Here is a 25,877-nt window from a genome sequence, read left to right on the forward strand (position 1 = left end):
CCCGGCTCGTACCATCAGGACATGGCAGGAGGTGTACAGGATGGCGAACGAGAAGGTGTTGCAGCGAGTATCAGGCTGCCAAAGAGGAGTGGAGTTGAGGCGAAGGGAGATAGACGCAGCAATACCTCCGGAGTGGCTTGCTCCCCCGAAACGAGTGCCGATAGAGCCCGGGGAGGTATGGGCTGCTACGTTTTCACCAGCAGACATCCTCCTACAGGTAGCAAGTAGAGTGGGCAGCGCCCCGCAAGGGACTTATTTCACCCTTCAGAAGGGGGGGCATCTGGCCCTTGACAGAGGGCAGCAGGATGAGGGGATAGGTGCCCTTCTTCATGGAGGAGGATTCGGGTGGTGGGCCTTCAATGGAAGACATGGCGACTGGACCCCTATGGTTTTTGGAAGGAGCTCAAGGAGTGGCAACTTTGAATCTCGGAGAGCAGACCACTTGATGAGCTGGAGTGGGATCCAAGAGAGTGGCAATGGCCAACCACTACAGTCGCCAAGAAGCCACCGAGGTTCCTAGAGTACACTGCTAGGATTTGCAGACACGTACTGAGACAGGAGGATATGGATTGGGGTCCGTCACATTGCACGCACTGGGTGGAGCACAACATCAAGAAGCTGTTCCAAGGACCTTCTGGCGCCGCTTATGGGATAGCTGGAGGTTGAGGAGAGTATCGTATTTCCTATGGCTGGTGGCACATGCAGACTTGGCGGTGGGAAGTTGGCTTGCCCAGATGCAGAAGGAGGGAGGTTGTAAGCGTTACACACAGCAGCCTCTAGAAACCCCAAAGCACTGCCTTGGGTCATGTGAGGAGGCACAGCTCGTGTGGAGAGGTGCATGCCGTATCCTTTGCCGTATAGCACCTAGCCTTGGATGAATCTCATAGGGAGCTTTATGCTGGCAGGCAGTTAGCCAGGGCCGTCACCTTCTATGAGGCTGGGATGTAAGACACGATATTCATCATTGAGGCAGGGTCGTGCACAGTGATCGGTTTGGAGGCTCTACCCATCCACCAGGTACTGGAGCCCACAATAGACCACTCTGAGGTATGGGAGATCATAGGGAGTCTTACTGGATGGCATATCTGGAAGGCGCAGTGTCAGGAGACTTTCAGCGGAGAGAGACTTTCAGTACAGGCGACCTTAGCAGAGCACTGGACCTCCATCATCCACTCCCTCCGCAACCGTTGGGATTAGGTGCAAGGCGAGTCTAGGGCTCGTCAAGAGCTCCGTTGTCACTTCATGCATACTTGGGACGGCCATGACCTGTTTTTCGTGATGCAGGCAAGCGACCCCAAATGGCGATACAACCCCTCTCCATGGCTTCTTGCCCCCATCCCTCCTAGACCGCCTTGAGAGGCTTATATACATGATGTATTTGTGACTTTGCATCAGCTTCAGCTAGTCTGTTGAGCATGAGCACTACATTGTGATCCATTTTTTGAGTAATATAATCAGCCACATTTTATTTGCAAAAAAAAACAAACAAACAAAGAGGTTCAAAACCATCATAGAAGAGGCAGTGGTATTGTCCTCGTATATCATAGTATACTATACATTTACATAGGTAGTGCTCCTTTGTCTCAGGCTCTCTGCCACAAAGTTGGCGAGTCCTATCCTCTATCAAAGTATTTATCCATTTGTATGTCTCCATATGCAGCCTATGAGAGGAGGTGTGAATCTTCTTATATCAACCCATATGCTATACGAGAGGTAAGTGTCCATGTATATTAGCCGAATAGTGAATTCATCATCAGTGAGACACAAGAAGTGACTCTGATAGAACTCCATCCTCGATCTAAGGGGGAGTGGTGGATGGGTCCAGGTCCTCGCTATTTCAATCCTCAAGATATCAGCTCTGATGACCTGGTTCAACTCTGATCAGCTAAGAATAAAGTGTAGGGCAGTCAAGGTTGTAGTCAAAAGGAGGAAGGCAGTCAATATTCAAACCGTGTAGACTCATCCAAATAGTAGTAATCTATGAAAACCAACAGTTCTTGCCCTCCACTGCTAGTTGTCTAGATTAGATTCATGTCAATCTAGCGTATCTATGATGTGGAAGCTCCCATAATTTGTGCAAAAAGGTCACTACCTTGAAGAGTGCCTCTGTAACTATGATGTGGGACACCTTTTGTCCCTCGGACACCTTTTGTAGCAAAAGATTTTGTGGACCGTTTTAAGGATCCAACGACAAGACTTGCCCTTGGCACATGGGGTAAGGTAATTACACCGTGGAATTGTTGTTATCCAGGGTCCATCGCAAAAACGGAATAGAGTCCCTCTACATCAAAATTGGCAAGTCAAAGGATAAACTCCTTTGCAATGCTAGCTGATTTTCTTCATGAGGAAACTCTTGAATTGCTAGCACAAAAAGTTAAATCAAGGCAAAACCAACCTCAAGTTTGATCTTCTTTCTTTGAATAAATATGAAAGTTGCCACGTGGAACGTGCGTGCCATTTGCTCACACAATAAGCAAACATGTGGCGCATTCTACATGATAATCAATGGCATGTTAGCAAGAGTGTGGACTACCACAGGTTTCACTTGTTTTATACTGGGGGCTTTGCACAACACTACTTTGGTGTGCTCATGGTCATTCATAAGAGATCTCAGCTAGTCCTAACAAGAATGATGTTCTAGTGGTTGAAATCATGTTCGAAGGGAAGGTACTATGGCTGGTGGGCCTATATGCCCCCAATGATCCATTGTCGAGACGTGGTTTGTGGGATAGACTAGCAATCTGTTTGGCACTTGGTAGACCAAGTTTGTTGATGGGAGATTTCAATATATATACTGATGCATCGCACTCTACCTTTGAGCATTCACTGAAAATGGAACAAGACCTTCATATGTGGCTGCACCGCAGTGGGATATTTGGCCCTACCCAAAATCCAATCAAAAGGATGTAGCGATAGACCAACAACAGCTTGCAAAATATCTATCAGAAGAGCCCAAATGTTCCTAGAATAAGAGCAAGAAATAAATCTGTGATGCGAAGATTCCACGCTGGTTGTACAAAAAAAGTAGTCACCATTTGAGATTCGACGCTTAGAAAGGGCCAAAGCAAGGGAAAGCCCACCAATGATCACTCTCCAAAGAAAGACCTTGCATTTGAACTAGGTCTTGTTCAACCATCCTTCCATCATTGTCATTTTCCACCAAGCCTTGGACTTATGCATGCCCCAAATCCCATTGGCAAAGCTTGTCCTTAATCAAGAGATGATACACTTGGTTAGCTGAAGCCTTTCAAAAACAAAGACGACTAGCAAGAGCCCAATCTTGCGAAGGGCAATCCAAGTCAAGTGCAGGAAAAGGCTGCATCAACCTTTCAATTCGGCCCCGTAAGTCGCAGTATCCACAAGAAATCCAGAAAAGTCTCCCCACCGTACGGAAAGACATCATTCCCCCATGGCTCATCAAAGTGGTATCCTTAACAAAAGACAAACCCAAACATGCCATATGATTGAACTTGGACCTGAACTTGGACCTATCCTCCTATTTTGCATCCCAAGAGAGCAGCCACAATACCGCCAACAATTCCAACTAAAAGAAATTTGCCTCTAGACAATCCTTTGCAAGATGCCAACGGGCCTTCTGAAGAACAAGCCTCCAAGAAGAAACCACACGATTTACCAAAATGGAGGGTGTGGAAAAGTGAGTATCTGAATTAAGAACGTGCCACCATGATGCTTATAGCTAGAATTACCATGTACAATACCTCGGTCTTACAAAAAGAAGCAGACTATAAAGACCCAAGGATGACGATCAATAATAAACATTGCTCTGAAGAGTGACCAAAGAGGGGTCACGATATGGGTCTATACATCCAAAATCGTCGCACCACCCATGCTTTTTGGGGTGCAGACATGGCTCCAAGAAATCCAACAGATACCTACATGCAAGGAGGAGTCCTTCCACAACATAAAACAGATATGTTCGATGAGTGCATTTAAAGAAGTGGTGTTCCAAGGTAGAAGTGGTAGAAAGCATGGGTAGCATGATGACCTAGGCTACTTTGAGGCATACATGAAAGGGCCACGCTTGTGTTTTCCAATCGATAAATTTTTCCTCCATCTTTCGCAAGATCCATTCCAACAAGTATTTTGGCAGAACATCAATACCCAGAGGATACCCCAAGTGTCTAACAACATTGCCAAGGGCCACCACCACCCTCTACCATTCGAAGAATTGGATGCTAGTAGCTAAAGAGGCATGATTTTGCAACCCCCATTCACATTGATTTGTTCTCAGCTCTTGTTCGTACTACAGATTGATCTGTATTTCCATTAATTGGTTCATCCCAAAGGTAGCCTCTCGAACCTGAGTAGTCGAGGTGGGAAAGGGTAGGGCTCAAAATGGTCAAGACGTGGGCAACAGTCGATGTCTCTTAGTGGAGCAGACTCGGTAGCCGAAGAAGAGGAAGGAGGCGAGCAGCCTGTCTCTCGAAGGAGTAGACTGACGAGGAGACAGTATCAAATAGTCATTGCCTCTCGGTGGAGCGGACTGTAGAGCCGTAGGTTGTGGAGCGGACTGTAGAGCTCTGCTGTAAACAGCTGCAAACTGCGGGTGGAAGGCTGGAAACAGGTGCCAGATTGTAGATGACAAACAAGGGACAGCTGAGATTGCGATGTCCTCCGCGAAAGGAGTGTGGGTAGCAAGCTGAAAAAACCAGAAACCTACCAAAACGAGATTTTGATATAGCGGAAGAAGAAGAGAAGTGGATGCCGAACCCGCCACTGATCTTTGCCTTCAGTGGAGTGGAGGATCTTTGCCATTGTTTGAGCAAATCCAGCTCTGATACCATGTCAAAAGATAACGTACCAGCGAGACAGTAGGGTTTGCGGGAAGGAACACGGAGTGAACTCGGCAAACATGGAGAAGAGAAGAGAAGAGAGAAAAAAACTTTGATGAATGGAATGATGAAGTTCTGAATCATGGAGTGAATGTGATACAAGGGAACAAGGGTATTGTAGCACGAGGAAGATGATGTTGCTAGCCACGAACCACAAACCGCAGTGTCCTCCTGAAGGGGTGTGAGGGTAGTGAAGAGGCTGGAGAGAAGAGGTGACAGACTGAATGAATCAACCGTAAGGAATGAATGAGAGAGTGGCCTATAAATAGGCACAGTCAGTCTAGGATGGTGCCCCTTTTTGGGGCTGCAAACCCTAAACGCAAATCCTAAACACAAAACGCGAAACGCAAAAACGCAAACTGCAGGTGAAGGGTGAAGGGTTTCTCAACACAATCATGATAGTCTTGTAGTTGCTGGGGACCAAAAGGTCACCACGCTTAAAGAGTGCAACTATGATATGATATGACTTAACTTTAGGAAATCCCTCACATACGGATCTATTGAATATACATGTGAATATGGGTGCCAATGTGCCACAAACTTGTGAGAAGTACTCTATCACAAGACCATCTTCCTTATAGGCTCTTCAATTTTGTAGTCTATAGATTGCCTCTTTGACATCTTATTTGTGAAGTATCGATGTGTGGGCATGTGAGCTTGTGGAGGCTACAAAAATGACTATCCTAATACATCGTACAATTGTCTCTCATAATAAAACTAAGCATTTGGTGATGTAATCTGTACTGGGGGACTGTCTCTTGTGAAACATTCTCTATCCTCCTTTTTTACATCACCCTAGGAATAGTTGGTATATCTCTATATCAAGTTTTGCCAAGTAGTCTCACTTCTTCTTCTACACAAGGTGTTTGAAGAGCATCCTTGCTTGTCCAAACACCCAAAGCAATCTCTCCCTGTAGACAAGTGTAGGTGTCTCTACATCCATCATCATATAAGCCATTTTGAGAAGCAATGAGAAACAATGGAGCGGGGATATTTAGATTGGGGCAAGGTGTGTGGGAAAGCATATATGGCTGAAATATGCTAGGTCTTTGCAAGTCTCTTGTAAATCTCTAGCAGTTTGCTCAAGTCTAGCATACGTAATTTGTCATATATATGTAGTATCCTCTGCAAAATGGCATATGGGATGCTTGGAGAGACATGGTATAATATCTCTCATATGCTTGCAAGTATGACAACACAACAAAAAAAGAGCATGTGTCCTTTTTAATATATTTGCAGAGTCAAAATTCTCGTTAAATTTGTTTCTTTTGTAATTACTAGATATCTAGAAAGTGTGTTAGAGCTGGCCACTAAATGAGTAATCACATGATATAGTGGACCCACACAGTGGGTTAGTACACACTTCCATCTATGTGACCCGATTGGGCACCTCTAACCGGAACGCAAGTATATCAAAGTTAGACTCGCACACACAAGGTTTAATGGATTAATATCTTGGAGTGCAGGCTAGATCCACTAGAATAGACAATTACAATCAGCAAGATGGCATGTTATGTAGACTGAAAGCTTCAAATATACACATCTTTGCGTAGAGAACTTATATGCAGATTACCACACTATAATCTATTTTAATAATGTACTCAAACAGAGCTTTCACATGACACCCATATCGGGGAGTCACTAAAATTTAAGGTATTCCTAAATTTTGGGAGGTCCTTGAATTTTAAAAGCCTCAGATTGGCTTTAAAATACTACTACTAAAAATTAGGGATGACATTCCAAAAATAGTAATTTTCTTGCTCTAGCAATGCTTACTAAATCAAATCGTTTCTATTCTTCATAGCTCTCAATCCAAAGAGAAAGCCATAGAAAAGAGACGAGTATCATGTTACTTGTCACACAAGCTTCTTAGTGTCCCCCACTTGTCACACTTCATGACATGTGGCTAGGCACCTGTTTTGTGCTACTTTACTTTCCCTTTTTGCACTAAATCTACTCTTTATCCTATAAAACGAGCTCATTTTTTCTCATTTTATATCAGTTTTGTTTGTTACAAACTCATGCACAATAGCCGGAGATAGCCCAATGTTGGTCTCAACCATCTCCATCATCATTCTTTCATCCATCATCATCGGATACCTCAATATTACCTCTTTTTCTGGTGATGTTTTACAAGAAAGTAGACCTGTAAACTTTCTTACAATACCTCTTTCTCTAGATCTTCTTTCATTTCAAGATAAAAAAGAAAGCCATTACAATGTATAGCTGATCCACCATGAACAATGACTGATTTTCTCTCTCTTCCTACTCTCAATTTGTAAAGAATTTACTTGTTTTATTGCATAGTAAGTAACCCATATATGCATGTCCATCTTTTACATGATCTTGTAAGAGGGAAAAATACTTCTCACTCTCAGGTTTATTGTGACTGAGCTTTTTCCTAAGATCAACGTTTTTCCTGTATGCCTTTGGTATATCAAGAGGGCATGTAATGCATTTTATTTTATTAGGCTACAGACATCCATGGGCCTATTGCCCTTGTATAGGGATTGTTGCTATGGCAAGTGGGTTCCATGGTTTTAATTGATCTTGTTCTTCGAGAAGTAGGAGCTCTGTGGATGGAGATTATCCATCAGCCTCCTTTGTAAAGTCTCTTAGAATTGTTAAAGTGGTTTTCTATATGACATTTCGGCTTTACTTGGTAGGCTAGAAGACTCTTTTTACAGAACACATTACACTTTAGTTTAATACTCTTAATGAAGAAAACATAAAAAGAGATGCAACTTATAAATTTACATATAAAAATGGCACCACATACCAGGCATGACAATAAGAAAAGAGCAGAGTTTCTGAATAAATCCCAACTGAGTTTCCATGCTCGTCTTCTTTGAATCTGCAAAATTAAGCATGTGGTTTCATCCCACTCTACAATTGCAGCTTTAAGACATTAGGAACACAGCACTCTTTGAAATAACCAAGACTAGAAAATTGAAGTTAAAGCATAAAAAGATTAGAAATTCTTGAAATAACATCCCAATAAGAAATAAGCAAAAAACTAGTCTTCAACAGCTCACTTTCAGCAACACACACTTACTCGAAGCAAGCAGAATCAGAGCACACCCAGGTTAAAAGTACCCTCTTGACCACAAAGATTCAGGTGCTAGGTTGAGCCCCAAAGGATTTTAAGCTTGAAATTTATCATTATGATATAAGTGCTCAAGTGTCACGTGGGTCTCTGGCCTCTGACTCTCCATCATTACAAGCTGAAAGGGTGTATGATTTGATAAGGTCATGCCTAGAATAATGTCTACCAGCCTTCTATGACACTTGAAACAAGCAGAATGAGAACACAACCAAGTTATCAGCGATCGCCTGATCGTAAAGATCCAGCTGCTGCATTGAGCCTCAAAGGACTTCAACATCAAAATTTGTGACACTAGCTTGCCTGCAATCATGTCTTGCCTACCAGCCTTCTATGGCAAAGTCCCAATCATCCATGTAAAACTGTCAATCCTTGAGAAAATTTGAGCCCCCTCTGTATCATAATGATCCCAAAGATGTTCCAAACACAGCTTGCAAACTGTGCATCCTGTCCTACAATGATGCAAATAAACTCTTTTCAAGCTGCTTGCTCTCCCCCTTGATTGGATATGCCATCCACAAATAGGTATCAAATGATTGGACTATGATTCAAGCCCTGGGACTGAATCATAAGTGGCCCTTATTTTAATTTTAAAAAACAGTAAAAATGTATCTAAATTTAGTATTTTATACCAAACTGAGTAACTAAGCTAACAAGCTTAATGAAAAATAGAATTACGTTATTTCAATAACTTAAGATTCTATGAAATAGTCACTACCAGCAAGGCATGCCATGATCAATACATAACGTTGATCTGCCAAAGAAAATTCAAATCCTGATTTCCATTCATTGGGTCAAGACACAATTAAAGCACTGATGTCGGGCAGCTGTCACACAATGCTGTCTACAGGTACGGGACACCTTTTTTGATAAATTTGTCAATTTCTAATGCCTTTTTCAGTCGTTTCCCCACACCACCCCTCCCCAAAAGTGGTCAAGTCTGAAATAGGATATTGGGTCAAGACACAATTAAAGTACTGACGTTGGGCAGCTGTCAGACACTGCTGTCTACAGGTAGGGGACACCTTTTTTTATAAATTTGTCAATTTTTAATGGCTTTTTCAGTAGTTTCCCCACACCACCCCTCCCCAAAAGTGGTCAAGTCTGAAATAGGATATTAGACTCCAGATTTCATACATTTTTCATACATCTGCATCGGCAATCATATGCATAATATAGGAAGGACTTGACAAGCAAAAGAACTCCACCCATCCAGTACTAGAAAAGCAACTCTCACTAGCGGCCATCCAGTCACATCAGCATTCCACAGATACAGATAAGAGAGATAAAGAGAGATCTGAAACTCAGGGGACATCATGTATAAAGAAAATGCCTTCAAAAATGAAAAACAATTAGCCAGGGACAAAAGACGATTGGGAAAAATGAAAGTAGGCATATGATCATTTGATAGATATGTAAAAGCTGATTAGTGTGGAATTGATAAGAGGGAGGTTCAAGAGAGGTAAAAGGTGCCTTTAGGTTATAGGGCAGTTTGGGATTGCTGACCCAATAAGTATCCACTTGGGGAGTCATCCCTTCCCTTTACGAACAAAAACCATCAAATAGTAAGAAGTTGAAGGATTCTAAAATTCTTATTGGTCGGTCTGCAGTTGTTTGTTTAGCAAGAAAAACTTTGGGTAAAGAGAAGGCAAACAAGATTTCAAGATTCCAATGTCCATCACATTAATGAATGGTTGGACTTTCCAAATAACTTTGGTAAAAATATGGCACATTTCAACATTTCCATAGTTAGCTGGCCATTACTCAGCACCCCTTGAAGCCCAATGGTTGGATATTTGGGCAAGTTGCTGGAGGTGCTTTTGAGTAGCATCAAATGCTATCCTCGGATTTTATGGCACATATGCTTGACAAGGTATTTCCTTTCAAGCAAGGAGGCTTCGAGGATTGATCGTCTGGCAACTTACTTATTAGGAGCAGCTGGAGTCTTTGATAAGAAAACTGAAGCAAATTGAATTCAGGTAGTCAGAGTTACTGGAATCATGTGGAAGCCTCACTTCGAGGTTCTCAAATGGTATCAATATAAAAGCTTCTCATGTTGGCTTCAGCATCTTATGTCAATTTGGTTTTTAAATAACCATTATGGAAGAAGTCAGAAGAGGGCATTCACTTCCGTTTAAAAGACAGACTTTAAACAATCATGTAATTCTTACTCACAATTTGGCTTGCAGTGCATAAGCGACATGCTAACTTGGAACTCTGCAATTTTGCATAGTTAGTTACAGTAACAGGTGGTTGACTTTCTGATTGATTTGAGTGTTTTACCTTCAGTATTGCCAATCTCTTGTAAACATGTGATTGAGCTCTTAACTATTCCCTCAGCATGAGAAACAAGCCCATTCATCATTGCAACCTGGAAACTGTCTGAAGGTTAAAATTTCATTGCAATATAAAGGTATAGAAACAGTACTTTTAGACATTCGATGATAACAGCTTTGCTGACCTCCGCGGTTTGCAGGTACAAGTGCATGCACTTAGGAAGACTTCTTATGGAAGGTATAGTGACCTCATTGAATGTAATGCAGCACTTCACAAAATCTTTCAACTGTTGATTCAGCGTGCCCCTTAGCCTCCTCAAAGTCATCATGGCTAACCTTGTGCTTACGTGAACTATTGTTTCCTGTCCAAACAACCAATGACAATAATGACTTCCTTTCCAAAATTAAATCGACTTACAAGAAGAGATAAGCAACAATCCAGGCTTGGAGAATCAAGCTACACCAAAGACCAACATCCAACATCCAAACAAAAGGTTGAAGCCGAAATCATGTAAGGCATTAGACAAGTTACAGTGAGCTGAACTTCATAATCACGGCTACAACTCTGCATCTTTTTTATCTCCTCCTCCCCCTCCCTCTTACTCCTCCATTCGCACACAACAAATGACTTTCAATATCACACTCCAGGCATGTGCAAGTGAGCACTAACAACAAGAAAACCGAAGCTCACAGCCTCACTATTAATGCAAACAAAGACTTCTTGCAAGTCAAACACATACCACCAAATTCTCTTCCACCATACAGCTGCCCCAATCTTGATCAATCCTCCTGTTTATTTGATTAGCCATACCATCCATACAATGAACTGTACCTGGAAAGGTGGTTTCTGATTTGCATCTTGTGCTATGAGCATGCACCAGCCTGCATCTCACCTTGGTTCACTTGACGACTTTCTAAGGTTTCCAATCCAAAGAAATATTACTTGTCAAGGCATCTAATTCCTGAGAATCCGCAAACAAACAAACAACCACAAATGTATATCAACAACGCAAATCATAGGAGATGCATGACTCACTTCCCAACCATGACAAATGGAAATACATCTTGTTTGTTCCCACCCAGCCAAGACTGAACTACTAGATGCATCCATTCAGCCTTGAAAGGCATCCAACTCCTAGGAATCCCCAAACCAACAAACAACCACAAACATATATCAACAACAAAAATAGTAAGAGATGCAAGCATGACTCACTTCCCAACCATGACAAACAAAAACACATCTTGTTTGTTCCCACCCAGCCAAGATTGAACTACTAGAAGCATCCATACCCTCAGCCTTGAAACTTGACCTATTGTTGTTCCACATGGCCACAAAGGTCTCCAAGAAGCTTGAGGTGCTTGACTAGCGAGCAGCAAGTGCATCTCCATAGAAGGTCTTTGGGACTTTGACCATGCAATTGCTCCACAAGTGTGCGAGTCTCTATTTGTGTGTGGTATGTGCGCCATTGACTATGGGTCACCTCTATACAATGAAAATGACTAGGCAATTGTCCGTTCCCCAAGTGGGCTACTACTCATCGTCAATGTGATACTAGCATATATATAAGCATGTTGATGGCTTTATTGCTTGTCTAAATCCATTCATAAAGAAGCATTTGGACTTGCACTACAATATTCAATGGATTCAATGCATCATTTGAGTTTTTCACATTAAGGGGGTGAGAGATGGAGAGGATTGAAGCTCAGCTGAGAGTGGAGTTGACAATGTGGAGAGTGAAGCACGACATCCAATGCAATAGACTAAAAGTGTAAAATGAAAGTACAAGGTACAACCCTTAAACCTTAGGTTTGTAAGAGGGTGTTCACACCCAAAGTGTGTGCAACGCAATAAGTGCCTGAAATGTGTAACATAGGCACATAAAATAAAGAGAATAAATCTGGGGGAAAAAACCTCTCGTATGAAGAGTAGAAAGTAACCCAGTCTCCTACTGATCGCCAACACTCCTCTGTGACGGTAAGCGTGAGTGAAACCCAACAAACCCCCCTAGAGTGAAGAGTGACCAAAATACAAGGGTCATCCTCCACCAAAGGAGTTGGGCACTGAGGCTGATATCGTGTTGCCTGGTGGGGCACACTAGCTAGCGGCTCTACTAGAGATGGAGTTGTTGACAACAGCAAAGAAGCTGGAGATGATGGCTCTCAAATTAGCTGAGCTGAGGTTGAGCTATGATACCAAATGTAAGAGATGGAGAGGATTGAAGCTCAGCTAAGAGTGGAGTAGACAATGTGGAGAGTGAAGCACGACACCCAATGCAATAGACTGAAAGTGTAAAATGAAACTACAAGGTACAATCCTTAAACCTTAGGGTTGTAAGAGGGTGTTCACACCCAAAGTGTATGCAACTCGATAAGTGCCCGAAATTGTGTATCATAGGCAAATAAAATAAAGAGAATAAATCTAGGGAAAAAAACATGCGAGATGAAGAGGATCAAAGCTCAACTAAGACTCGAGTAGCCAGTGTGGAGAGTAAAGCACAACACCCAATGCAATAGACTAAAAGTGTAAAATGAAAGTACAAGGTACATCCCTTAAACCTTAGGGTTGTAAGAGGGTGTTCACACCCAAAGTGTGTGCAACATGGTAAGTGCCTGAAAATGCATAACATAAACACAAAATAAAATCTAGGGGAAAAAACCTCTTGTACGAAGAGTAAAAAGTGCCACAATGTTAACCTTAGCACAAGAAAAAGCGGAAAAAGTGAAAAAGCGCAGGTCAGGAGTTGAAGGAGACGGCCCAAAAGGAAATCGGACCTAGAAACGCCTAAAGGCCAGGCATGGCTACAAGAAGTCCAAGGCGCAGTCACTAGAGCCCAAAAAGGGCTAAAAAAGAAAAGGCACACCTTTGAATGTAAAGGCGTAGCCAAAATCCTTGTAAAAGAGCGCTAGGCTCCCTCGTGTAAATTGTAAAAGGGTAGGTGGTAGGAAGGAAGCTAGGAAGATAGGACACTAGGAAAGAGGGCCTAGGCCACAACCGGCCATGTAAAAAAGAGGATGATCGCCCAAAAGGAATTAGGGTTTTGTATATAAACTCAAAAAGTGAATGAGAAGCTCATTCTTTGGTGTGTGGCAAAAGTGATCTCTTCTTCTCTCCTTCTTGCTTGCTTGTGTGCACTTGAGAGAGGGAGTGTGTGAGTGTGAGGGAGTGAGTATGTGCCACAACTCTATAGAAACAGAATTTGTATCCTTTTTCATTAATTTGTCTATATAATGATTTATTAAATTTATTTCCTTTGCACTAATTAGATATAAAGAAAAGTGCATTGGAGCTGGCCACTGATGAGTGGTCACAGGTTATGGTGAACCCACACGGTGGGTTAGAGAAAAGATAGTTCACACTTCCACCTATATGACCCGATTGGGCGCCTGTGACTAGAACTCATGCATATCAGGGTTAGACTCGCACACAGAAAGGATTGATGCCTTGAAGTGTGGGCTAGATCCACCAGAACAGACAGTTACAATCAACAAGATGGCATGATCATGAAATGCTTGTATAATGTGCATGTGTGGGCTGAAAGCTTGAAATGCACATTTCTTTGCATAAGAAAGTCACATGAAGATTCGGATACCATTTTTGCGATGTACACGGAAAAAGCTTTCATATGATACCCATATTGGGGGGGTCCCTAAATTCTAGGAGATCCCTAAATTTTAGGAGATTTCTAAATTTTAGGAGCCTCGAATTATCCTAAAAATGCTAGTCCTAAAAAATAGGGATGTCATTCTAAAAATAGTAAGTTCTGTACTCTGACTGTGCTTACTAAATTTGGTTGTTTCTATTCTTGACAGTATTCAACCCAAAAAGGAAGGCCATAGAGAAGAGACAAGTGTCAAGACACTTGTCACACAAGTTTCCAAGTGTCCCACCACTTGTCACATCTCATGACATGTGACTGGACACTTGTCTTGTGCTACTCCACTTTCCCCTTTTGTACTAGCTCTCCCCTCTCCTATAAATAAGAGCTCGTTTTTCTTCATTTAACATCATTTTTATTTGCTGTAAACTCATGTACAGCACCCATAGATAGCCAGAAACTGGCCCCATCCATCCCCATCATCATCCCCCACTTCTCCATTATCAAATTCCTCCATATTCCCTCTTCTATCACTGCTGTTTTACAAGACAGCAAGCCTGTAAATTCATTACAGCACCTCCTTCTTGAGCTCTTTCTTCCATTTTAGCTACAAGAAGCAAGCTCTATCCCTGTACTGCTGATCAACAATGGAGAAAGGCTGAATTCCCCTTTTTCTTCTCTCATACTGTAAAGAAATCAGTTCTTATCATTGCATAATAGATAATGCATGTGTGTTTGTACATCATTGCATGATCTTGTGAGAGTGAGAATTACTTCTTCTCACTCTCAGGTTGATTGTAACTGAGCTCTTCCCTAAGGGACTTGGGTTGAGCAGAAATACATTCCTTCGGGGGGGGTTGCCCATCTTCAACCCTCAATCTTGTCTCCATTACTTTTACATTTTTATGGCTGTAATTTTGTGAGTAATTTTCATTTTCAGCTTTAAGTGTTCATTCTCTTTTCTATTAAATCTCGAAAACAAACAAATATCATAATTGTTAAGCATACTACGTTGTTCGGGGCGTTTACAGTGGTATCAGAGCTTTGGCTCGGTCCTCACCCCCAACACTGGTAGTGCTTACAACTATAAGTTTGTTTGTTTTCAGCCCTTGCATTGAGTGCGTGAGCATTTTTTTTTTTCTTTAGTCTCAATGGATCAATCGAGTGCTATCCTTCAAGCCATTCAAAGTCTTAGAGATGAGAATCAGCAAATTCGTGAGCAACTTCTCAAACTAGAAAAAGTTGAGAATCCCAAAGAATTCAAGGAAAGAAGTCCATCTACTTCAAGGAGACAAAGCCATACCAATGAAAGGAGCCGATCAAGAAGTCCAACTACTTCTAAGAGACAGTCCCATTCTACTTCAAGACAAAGAAAGAGATCGCGTCGAAGCTCATCCTCTTCTTCAAAGTCATCTGGCGCCTATTCTGATGGATTCTCTTCTAGTAATGAAGAGTCACACCCTTCTTGTGGAAGACCTCATCATCGTCAAAGGCGTCGACATTCTTCACCCTCGTCTCCATCTTCATCCCCATCAAGCACTTCATCATCTTCAACCTCAATATCCGAGCATGGACGAAGGCATAAGAAGAAGAAGAAGACTAAGTCACTATCTCAACTTGAAAAGAAGATCAAGTTCAGTATGTATGATGGTTCCCGAAATCCTGATCTTCTTCTAAAGTTTATTCGTCAATTTCAAATTTTGTATGGTCGTGACAAGTATAAAGAAAAAGAAAAGATTAAGTTTGCAGCTTTATATTTAACCGACTTAGCCCATACTTGGTGGACGGGGTTGGAATATGATCATGCTGCCCCAAAATCATGGCGGTCCTTTGTTCGCCTGATACAAAGCCAATTTCTTCCTGTTCATTTCAAAAGAGATGTAAAAATGGAATGGGATCGGCTTTGGCAAAGGAAAAATGAGTCACTTGGTGACTATACCAAGAGATTTTGGGAGCTACTTTTGAAGGTCCAACATTTCAAGAAGATCAGCAGTTCGGAAAAGCTTAGGAAGTTTCAAGGAGGTTTGCATTTTAAACTTCGTACTGCTCTTAATCATTATTATTGTTCTAGTCTCAGGGAACTCATTGACCATGCTGAGACATGGGAAATGGAGCACAATGGCAACAAATCATTCCAAAAGAATGATAAGAAGAGAGTAGCTGATGATGAGGAGTATTCAGTCCCAAATGAAGGACAAAAATAGTGGCAAAAGCAGCCATCAAATCAAAAGAAGATGAAGCCCTATGCACCTCCTAATGCTCCTCAATTTCGCTCCAATCTATACCCACAAGCAAAGCAATTTTCCGAAGAAGAAAAGCAACGCTTCATGAAAGAAGGGAAGTGCTTTAAATGTGGACAAACAGGCCACATAGCGAAGCAATGTCCAAACAAGGGACAAAGCAAGGTTTCTGACAACAAGCCTAAGTCGCCAGTGAAAATCAATGCTATCAGTGATGTAGTTGCAAACACAACTCACACTCCAGAGACGCGCAAATTATTAAAAGCTTGGGGACAGTTGCAAGGTAAGCAAGCACTATTCTTGATAGATCTTGGGGCAAATGAAAATATTATTTCCTTGCAATTAGCTAAAGAGCTTGGATTAAAGAATGAAGAGATGGACACTCCGGCAGAAGTTCGCCAAGCTTTAAATGCTGATGAAGGTGACACAGTGAAGACTGTGATACCCTACATTGGCAAGCTCAAGTTTCAAATTCAAGGCTACAGTGACGAAGATACATTCTGTATCGGAGACCTTGATGGTTGCGATGTGATTCTTGGCATGCCCTGGAATCATAGAGTAGATTCAACCATCTTCTCTCAGAAAAAGAAGGTAGAACTCACCAACAAAGGCAAGAAGTACGAGATCCAAGCTGGAGTTTCTGGAGACACCATACCTATGGTAAGCCATATGCAAGTCTCTAGAGCAATTAAGGATTGTGTTCAATGTTGTCTGCTTTATGTCACTGATGTAAAAGATAATATGAATGCTGAAAACCAAGAGCAACTTCAGCTCTTGGAAAAGTATAAAGATTGTTTTTTGGAAGATCTTCCTTATCAGCTTCCCCCAGAAAGGCCAGAAGACCATCATATTGATATTATCCCGGGCAGTTCTCCTCCTAATATAGCGCCATACCGTGTGAACCGTCCTCAACAAGAAGAAATCAGAAAGCAAGTCAAAGACCTACTCAACCGTGGGCTAATTAGGCCAAGTAGCTCACCATTTTTTTCACCGGTTCTTCTCGTTCAAAAGAAAGATGGCACATTCAGGATGTGCATTGATTATCGAGCCCTCAACAAAATCACTGTGAAGAATCGGTTTCCTATTCCCAGAATTGACGACATTTTGGATCGTCTAGGAGGCTCAAAGGTTTTCAGCCGCATTGATCTAAAGAGTGGTTATCATCAAATTAGGGTAATACCACAAGATGTACACAAAACTGCTTTCCGCACTTCATACGGTCTTTATGAATTCTTGGTGGTTCCTTTCGGATTAACCAATGCACCAGCCACCTTTAATCAAATGATGGAGCGCATCTTTAGAGAGCATCGACAATATGTTGGTACTTTCTTTGATGATATTCTTGTCTTTAGCAAGAATGAAGAGGATCATCATCAACACTTGAAAATTGTTCTACAATTACTACAACAAAATCAACTCTTGGTAAATGGTAAAAAGAGTGAATTTTTCATGCATAAAATAAATTACCTTGGGCATGTCATCTCTTCTGAAGGCATTCAGATGGATCCTGAAAAGATCAGGATAATCCAAGAATGGCCTCATCTTCGTGATGTACATGAGGTGCGATCGTTTCTTGGCTTATGTTCTTATTACCGCCGCTTCATCAAGCATTTTGCACATATGGCTTCTCCACTTCATGACCTTACAAAGAAGAAGATCTCTTTCCAATGGAAGGAAAAAGAGAAGGCAGCCTTCACAAGGCTGAAAACAGCTCTTACTTCTGGACCTGTTCTTATCATTCCAGATCTGGTAAAACCATTTGTGGTGGAAGCAGATGCTTGCGGTGATTGTATTGGTGCAGTGCTAAATCAAGAAGGCCATGCCGTAGCCTTTGAAAGCCACCGTCTAAATGATGTGGAGAAAAGGTATGACATTTATGAAAAGGAGCTCTTAGCAGTGGTTCATGCTTTAAAGATATGGAAACATTATCTTTTAGGCAATGAATTCCTTATTAAAACCGATCATCAAAGCTTGAAGTATTTCAAGACTCAAAAGCATTTGCAGGAGAAACATGCAAGATGGGAAAATTTCTTGTCTATGTTTCATTTTCAAATTATGTACACTCCAGGGAAACAAAATGTAGTTGCTGATACACTTTCTAGAGTGCCTCGCATTGCAACTATTACAGTGGCTCATCATGAAGATTTTCAAACGATGAAGAATACTTATAATGAAGATACTGATTTTGCAGCAGTTTGGTCAAATTTACAGCAAGGAGGTTCTCATCCAGATTATTCCATCAAAGACGGTTACCTTCTCATGAACAATCGCCTTTGTGTCACTCTTCTTGTTCGACAAAAGGTGCTTAAAGAAAGTCATGAACCCCCTTATGCAGGGCATAGAGGGAGGGCAGCCACTCTTAGTGCAATTGAGCGCTACTTTTATTGGCCAACATTACGAAAAGATACACATAACTTCATTGAGGCTTGTCTGGTATGCCAAAAATCCAAATATGATAGGCAGAAGATTCCAGGATTGTTGCAACCTCTTCCAGTGCCCAAAGATCTATGGGAATCTATCACAATGGATTTCATCTCAGGTATTCCAAGAACACCTCAAGGTCATGATATGATTTGGGTCATAATTGATAGATTCAGCAAACAATCACATTTTATTCCATGTCATAAAACATTGAAATCCGCACAAGCTGCAAGACTTTTCATTCAACATATCTTCAGATTACATGGTATGCCTTCTGAGATCATTTCAGATAGAGACTCCAAATTCACTAGTAACTTTTGGCGTGCTTTATTTGAGAATTTGGAAACCACTTTAAAGTTCTCCTCAGCTTTTCATCCTCAAACTGACGGCCAAACAGAGGTGATGAATCTCACTCTTTTGGATATGTTGAAAGCTTATGTTAGTGAACATAAGTCACAATGGGAGAAATATCTTCCATTATTGGAGTTTGCTTACAACAATACAGTGCACTCATCCATAGGGAAAGCTCCAAATGAAATAGTACAGGATAAAGTGATTCCTCCTCCAATTATTCGCACTAAAGATAAGATTTTTGCTGCTGATGAGTTTGCTTCAGATTTAAAAACAACAATGGATCAAGTTCGAGCCACTATCAAAGTTGCGCAAGAGCGACAAAAGAAGCAAGCAGATAAACGAAGAAGACCTTTGGCTTTTGAAAAAGGTCAATATGTCTTGCTAAAGTTTGATAAAAGCAGGCTCAAACAAGGTTCTCGTCAAAATTCATCTTTTCCAAAGCTCTCCAATAGATACTTTGGACCCTTCAAAGTGATTGAGAAAATAAATGAAGTTTCTTATCGACTTGAGCTTCCTACTCATTGGAAAATACACAATGCTTTTCATGTAAGTTTGCTAAAACCTTACATAGGACCAGAACCAAAGGAACCCATTACTGAAGATCCCCCAGAAGTTGAAGAAACAGAGCAACTCTTGGAACCTGAAAAGATTTTGTTTCTCAAGGATCGAACCACGAGAAGTGGCCTTGTGACACGAAAATTCTTGAGGTCACAGGTTATGGTGGACCCACACGGTGGGTTAGAGAAAAGATAGTTCACACTTCCACCTATATGACCCGATTGGGCGCCTGTGACTAGAACTTACGCATATCAGGGTTAGACTCGCACACAGAAAGGATTGATGCCTTGAAGTGTGGGCTAGATCCACCAGAACAGACAGTTACAATCAACAAGATGGCATGATCATGAAATGCTTGTATAATGTGCATGTGTGGGCTGAAAGCTTGAAATGCACATTTCTTTGCATAGGAAAGTCACATGAAGATTCGGATACCATTTTTGCAATGTACACGGAAAAAGCTTTCATATGATACCCATATTGGGGGGGTCCCTAAATTCTAGGAGATCCCTAAATTTTAGGAGGTTCCTAAATTTTAGGAGCCTCGAATTATCCTAAAAATGCTAGTCCTAAAAAATAGGGATGTCATTCTAAAAATAGTAAGTTCTGTACTCTGACTGTGCTTACTAAATTTGGTTGTTTCTATTCTTGACAGTATTCAACCCAAAATGGAAGGCCATAGAGAAGAGACAAGTGTCAAGACACTTGTCACACAAGTTTCCAAGTGTCCCACCACTTGTCACATCTCATGACATGTGGCTGGACACTTGTCTTGTGCTACTCCACTTTCCCCTTTTGTACTAGCTCTCCCCTCTCCTATAAATAAGAGCTCGTTTTTCTTCATTTAACATCATTTTTCTTTGCTGTAAACTCATGTACAGCACCCATAGATAGCCAGAAACTGGCCCCATCCATCCCCATCATCATCCCCCACTTCTCCATTATCAAATTCCTCCATATTCCCTCTTCTATCACTGCTGTTTTACAAGACAGCAAGCTTGTAAATTCATTACAGCACCTCCTTCTTGAGCTCTTTCTTCTATTTTAGCTACAAGAAGCAAGCTCTATCCCTGTACTGCTGATCAACGATGGAGAAAGGCTGAATTCCCCTTTTTCTTCTCTCATACTGTAAAGAAATCAGTTCTTATCATTGCATAATAGATAATGCATGTGTGTTTGTACATCATTGCATGATCTTGTGAGAGTGAGAATTACTTCTTCTCACTCTCAGGTTGATTGTAACTGAGCTCTTCCCTAAGGGACTTGGGTTGAGCAGAAATACATTCCTTCGGGGGGGGTTGCCCATCTTCAACCCTCAATCTTGTCTCCATTACTTTTACATTTTTATGGCTGTAATTTTGTGAGTAATTTTCATTTTCAGCTTTAAGTGTTCATTCTCTTTTCTATTAAATCTCGAAAACAAGCAAATATCATAATTGTTAAGCATACTACGTTGTTCGGGGCGTTTACAGTATGTGAGGTGAGAAATCAAGGGGAAGAAGCTCTCCATCGTCTCCTCTCTTCTTCTCTACTCTTCTCTTCTCGTCTCATGCACGGCTATGGAGGATGGAGCTTGAAGGTAAAGGCTTGAGGATGCTTGATCTCGCATCACGAATCGCGAAGCTACCAAGTTACTTGATGGAGGAGGCTACTCATTCGAGCATCAAGGTAAGCTCACTACACCCCCGTACGATCGAAGGCATATCGGCTAGGTGAGAGATAGCCATTTATGCTCATTTAATATGCTTGAAAGAATAAGCAGTCCGTGGGTCTTGGAGGTTGAGCGTGAGCTCCCACTACATTTTGGTTCCGTTGCAAGGACCACTGGATTCAAGCTTGAGCACTTGCGTGCCTCAAATCCACCGATGAAATAAGGGTTTCATCCCCAAACCGAAGCTTGAGATAGGTAGGAGATTTTGGGGTTTTAATCTTTGCAACAAGTATTTCAGTTTTTTAATAATGAGGCAAGTAGGAGGAATTATTTTTCTATTTGGGTTTTGATTTTTGTTGCATTTAGAGTAGGATAGGAGCAAGAAATCGAAGGAAAAAACTTTAAGGTTTTGTGCTGTAAAACAGGCCCAAACAGGGCACAAACAAGGAAGGAATAGGAGAAAAGAGTACTTAGATGTGTTAATGTCGCAAGGGAAGTGATCAGGAAGGCAAGGGTTTAAAACCCAAGAGGACAAGTGAAAGCTCATTTACAACAATAGCATTGAGAGAGAGAGAGAGAGAGAGAGCTTGGAGAGATCACAAACCCTTGCAACGGATCGATCAATTTGTTCCGGGGATTTTCGAGCACATCAGGTATATGCAAACCTTGGTCTTTGTCCATTGATCTATTCTAGAAGTGCTTGCCACCTAGCATGCTATAGATCGTGCTAACGAAGCGAAAATCGTTTTCGCTGCTGTCGACACGCGCTGTTGCACTCAAACTGTCCGAGTCCTAGATTGGGACGGCCACTCTGGGCCAAGCCCCAGAACCAATCCTCGGCCCACTCACATTCAACCTACTCAGCCACCTGAAATTCGGCCCACCCGATTCGGCCCCATCTCACTTGGCCCTCGACCATTCGGCCCGACCGATTCAGACGATCGGCCATTCGGCCCACCTTGCCACATGGCATTCAGAGGGCCTTATGTTCAGCACTCGAACACTCGGCCCTCAGATTCGGCCCTGATATCATTCGGCCCTAGGCCACTCAAATAGGCCAAATCTGACACTCAGACCCTACAATTTAGACCAGCTGGGCCCAATCTAAAATTTGTCAGACTTGACATTTGTAGACCCTGACTAACCTGGACCATAACCAAATGAACCCCCGAGAGCAATACAGATGACCAAAACGCCTTTCTAGTGCACAAGAAACAAGAGAACTAGTGAATTGCAGATCTAGCAATGACACTAGCCAGCTTGCTAGCTGTTCACCCCGCTGAGAGCACCAAACTGATCCATAGACCCTCAATTAGACCTTGACTGAGCGGAAAGACGCAGTGCAAACCCTAGAGACCAGCAAGAGCAGCCAACAATTGAGCTTAAAGCCCTATCAGGCCAAGAACATAGACGGGAGTGCTGAAGCTACATTTGCCATTCTTCATTGCACCCCACAATGTTTTTCGACACTTGAAGTGCACCTGAAGAAAAGCTGAAAGCCTGATTTCACACAGGGCACGGAAAAGAGCACACACATACACACACTAAGTGACAGTAAATTGAGGATTTCTGCAAATAACAAGGAACTAACTCAGTCTTAAGAAACTGAATGAACCCACTAGTAGGAGAAGACCCTAAAACTTAGACGAATAATCGAGAACCCTAAGTGAGAGTGCCCAAGAAGGAGCCTACAATGCCACTCTGCATGATAGCTGGAAGCTCTTGTAGCCGATCCAAACCTACTATGTTCCATGTCCCTAACAAAAGGCTAGAACTCCACGAGGTCTTGGAGTACATGACGGGCAAGTTAGCCTGCAACCACCCTGCCACTAACTTGAAACCTCTCAAGGATCTCATGAACGAACCTAAGTGGAACTGGACTAAGGTGCACGCCCTAAACTTGATGTATAATTGGACCCTAGTCTCACTAATGAGAGTGAGGTTAGAGATGAGAACAAAGGATATAATGAGCAGTCAGAGGGAAATAGTTCAGATGATGAGTACGAAGATTGTTGTTCTACCAACGAGGAAAATGAAAGGGAAATTGACACAATAGAATACGACATTGAGGGACATGTAATTAAGCAAATACAGGCAAACTCCAAACCTCAAAAGAAAAACACTTTTAGAATCAAGAGAGAAGTCATGCACATGGATTGCAATCGCACATGGTTGGGGCACATAGGTGCAATTGACTATGAGCAAAGCCTAGCCAACCAAGTACCGTCCCATTATTCAATACAGAGTCACCATCTGAGCTACGCCCACCACGAGAGACTCCCTCTTCTAGCGAAGGTAGAGAGTTCAATTCTGAATCGGAAGTAAGCTCAGACAGTGAATGGTCCTGAGATACCTCAACCGCCTAAGACCAGACTTACCAAGAGGGACCTATCAATCCACCTAAGGCGCCGAAGATTGAAGGAGGAACGAAGGGGACAACCGAAGGAACCACAAGTTGAGGAGCAAAGAAAGCCACAAGACCTGCCGAAACAATTCACAAAGTTTAAGAAAGGCAATAAGGTAGTGAGCTTGCTAGCAACCAAACGACAAGGGCAAGCGAATGAACCAATAAAAGGTCCAGCCAAAGTCAAGGAGGTTAATCTAGCTAAGGAAGGGGAGACGCCTTCACCTATCTTTATAGCCGATGACTTGATTGAGGAGGAAGCCAATCTCATTGCTCTCTTACGGGAGTATATAGACGTCTTTACTTGGTCCCTCCATGAGCTAAAAGGGGTAGATCCGAGTGTAGTGACTCACAATATACCCATGTCTCCCGATGCAACAACAGTGACCGTATCCTATGAATCCCAAGCACGCTCACGGTATCAAAGCACACCCAAGCCGACAAAGCCCAATGCTACTAAACCTATAGAGCCTAAGATCATTGAGCCACCCTCACTACAACAAGTCTATCAACCAAAACTGCACCTAACTCCCATTGACTCAACCACCCCCAAGGAGCCTAGTGATCCAGCTACTTCTCAAGCTGAACGTAGCAGATCCTGTGAGCCGCAAGCCCAATCCATGGTCCCTAAGGATGCCAATACTCCTAAGGACCCACGTGAGGGTTAGTCACTAGATGCTCCCTTGTCTAGCTCGTCTCGACCCTACCCACCAGCAGGTCTTAAGTCATCCTACGAATGACGATCGATTCTCACATTGGCTAAAGACCTAGCTGAAAACAGAGGAGACAACCTAGTCAACTGCATTAAGCACTTAGATGCCACTTTTACCGTACTTGCTAAGAGCTATGAGCGCTTAGACCTAGGCCTACTTGATTCATCCTTAGCGTTGGATGTCTGCTCCATGTCATGCACCTGGGAAGAATACGAATTCATGACGGTAAAAACCCCACGGTTGCGGAGGAATTGATCACCAATGCCAAGATATCTCGAGACCATATCTCGAGACCAAGCCCTTAAACAACGGCTGATCACCTCCTATAGCAAGAGTAGAGTTACTGCCACAAGCCAAAAGTTGCACGAACTCCGCCAGCAAGCCGATAATAATTCATCCTTCTTACGCAAGTGGTATGCTCTTTGACTCCAATGGGAACAAGAAGACTGCCAAATCATAACCAATGCTCAGCAGCGATGCACCATTAAGACCTCTGAGTATGATCCCACTTACGTAGCTCCTACCTCTTTTAGGGTATTGGCCATCACTCGCAATTGATCATTGGAAGATCATGTCATGAGCCACCCTTACCTAGATCGAGTCCATACTAAAGAAGAGCTACACATTGCTAGCAGGATTGACTCCGGTAACTTCCTCACAGATGTTCTCACCTACATCACTCAAGTAGGCATCCATCCTTTCGACATGGACCGCTATGTTAATCTAGAATACAATCCAAACTTCTATGCTTGACTCATGCCGACGTAAAACACCGTAAGCATGCGCTGAATGCCCTTAACCTCTCAAACCTTAATCCTAGGAGGAAGGATTCTTCTCAATTCCAAAGGGAAGGGGTAAGGTGAATCAAACATGTAAACATGTAAGGTGAATGAAACGCAAGAAAAAAAGCCTCAATCAATGTCCAAAAAGAGAAAAGAGTGGATGAAAATCAACTCATGATTGAGGAAAAAAGTCGTAAATTTTTTGGAATGAATGGACTGCTTGAAGGAAATTTTCTATTTTTGTACTTAGGCATTTTATTATTTCCATAAAAGCATAATCCATTCATGCTTACCTTTCAGCAAGAAATTATCTTAAGGACACTAATGGCGAACTATGGTATCATGGCAAGAACTCAAGATGGCAGCACAGTAGGATTGGGCCCATCAACTTCCATTCACGGAAGAAGAAAGGGCAAAGTATTGCATCTCCCTCGATAACTGTGCCTACAACCAGCTAGAGTTCAGAACTATACATAACATTGAAGAAGTCGTGGCCAAGGAGGAGGCTGCCAAAAGAGTTGTGGAACAGTGAGATCTTGCTAAATATGTCGAGAAATTTGGGCAAGAGACCGACCACACTAAGTGCCTAGAGTTCTTGAGAATCTACAACCCCGACAGAGAATGTGGCACTATGACAAATGGAAGAGGAGAAGGAGCCAAGCAGGTACAGGTCCAGCTTAGTAAGGCCTTGGTGGAGAAGGCACTAGGGCTGGAACCCAAGGTAGAAAGGAGACTGAAAAGAGATGTCTATGCCATGCTGAACATGAAAAAGGAGCAGGTTTTGACCAACAATGGCATTAGCATCCAAGAAATCCCAGATCCAGAAGTGAGGCTTCAGGCAAAAGTCATCCACTCCTTGTTCTCTAACCAAAGGTATAATTCGCTCATGCACAAAATCAATGTGCCCATGTTGGAGAGCTTGGCAA

At 42.3% G+C, this 25,877-nt stretch overlaps 1 protein-coding gene across 10 annotated transcripts in view; it reads right to left on the reverse strand.

The window, feature by feature from the left end:
• The window catches only part of LOC148016346 (uncharacterized), a 209,271-nt gene that overhangs the window by 39,284 nt on the left and 144,110 nt on the right, over window positions 1-25,877 (reverse strand). For all 10 annotated transcript variants that reach the window (XR_015688091.1, XR_015688089.1, XR_015688090.1 and 7 more), the window contains exons 16-18: window positions 10,418-10,594; window positions 10,240-10,327; window positions 7,633-7,707 (exon numbers count right to left, since the gene is read on the reverse strand). Coding sequence is in view for 7 of the 10 variants with exons in the window: in XM_087664208.1 (XP_087520334.1) it covers window positions 7,633-7,707; window positions 10,240-10,327; window positions 10,418-10,594 (340 nt within the window). In the remaining 3 variants the exon portion in view is untranslated. The remainder of the gene's footprint in view (window positions 1-7,632; window positions 7,708-10,239; window positions 10,328-10,417; window positions 10,595-25,877) is intronic.

Source organism: Lygodium microphyllum, chromosome 23 (assembly GCF_053477565.2).
Source record: "Lygodium microphyllum isolate KBCC chromosome 23, Lygodium_microphyllum_v1.1.10, whole genome shotgun sequence".
In the NCBI taxonomy this organism is placed as follows: Eukaryota; Viridiplantae; Streptophyta; class Polypodiopsida; order Schizaeales; family Lygodiaceae; genus Lygodium; species Lygodium microphyllum.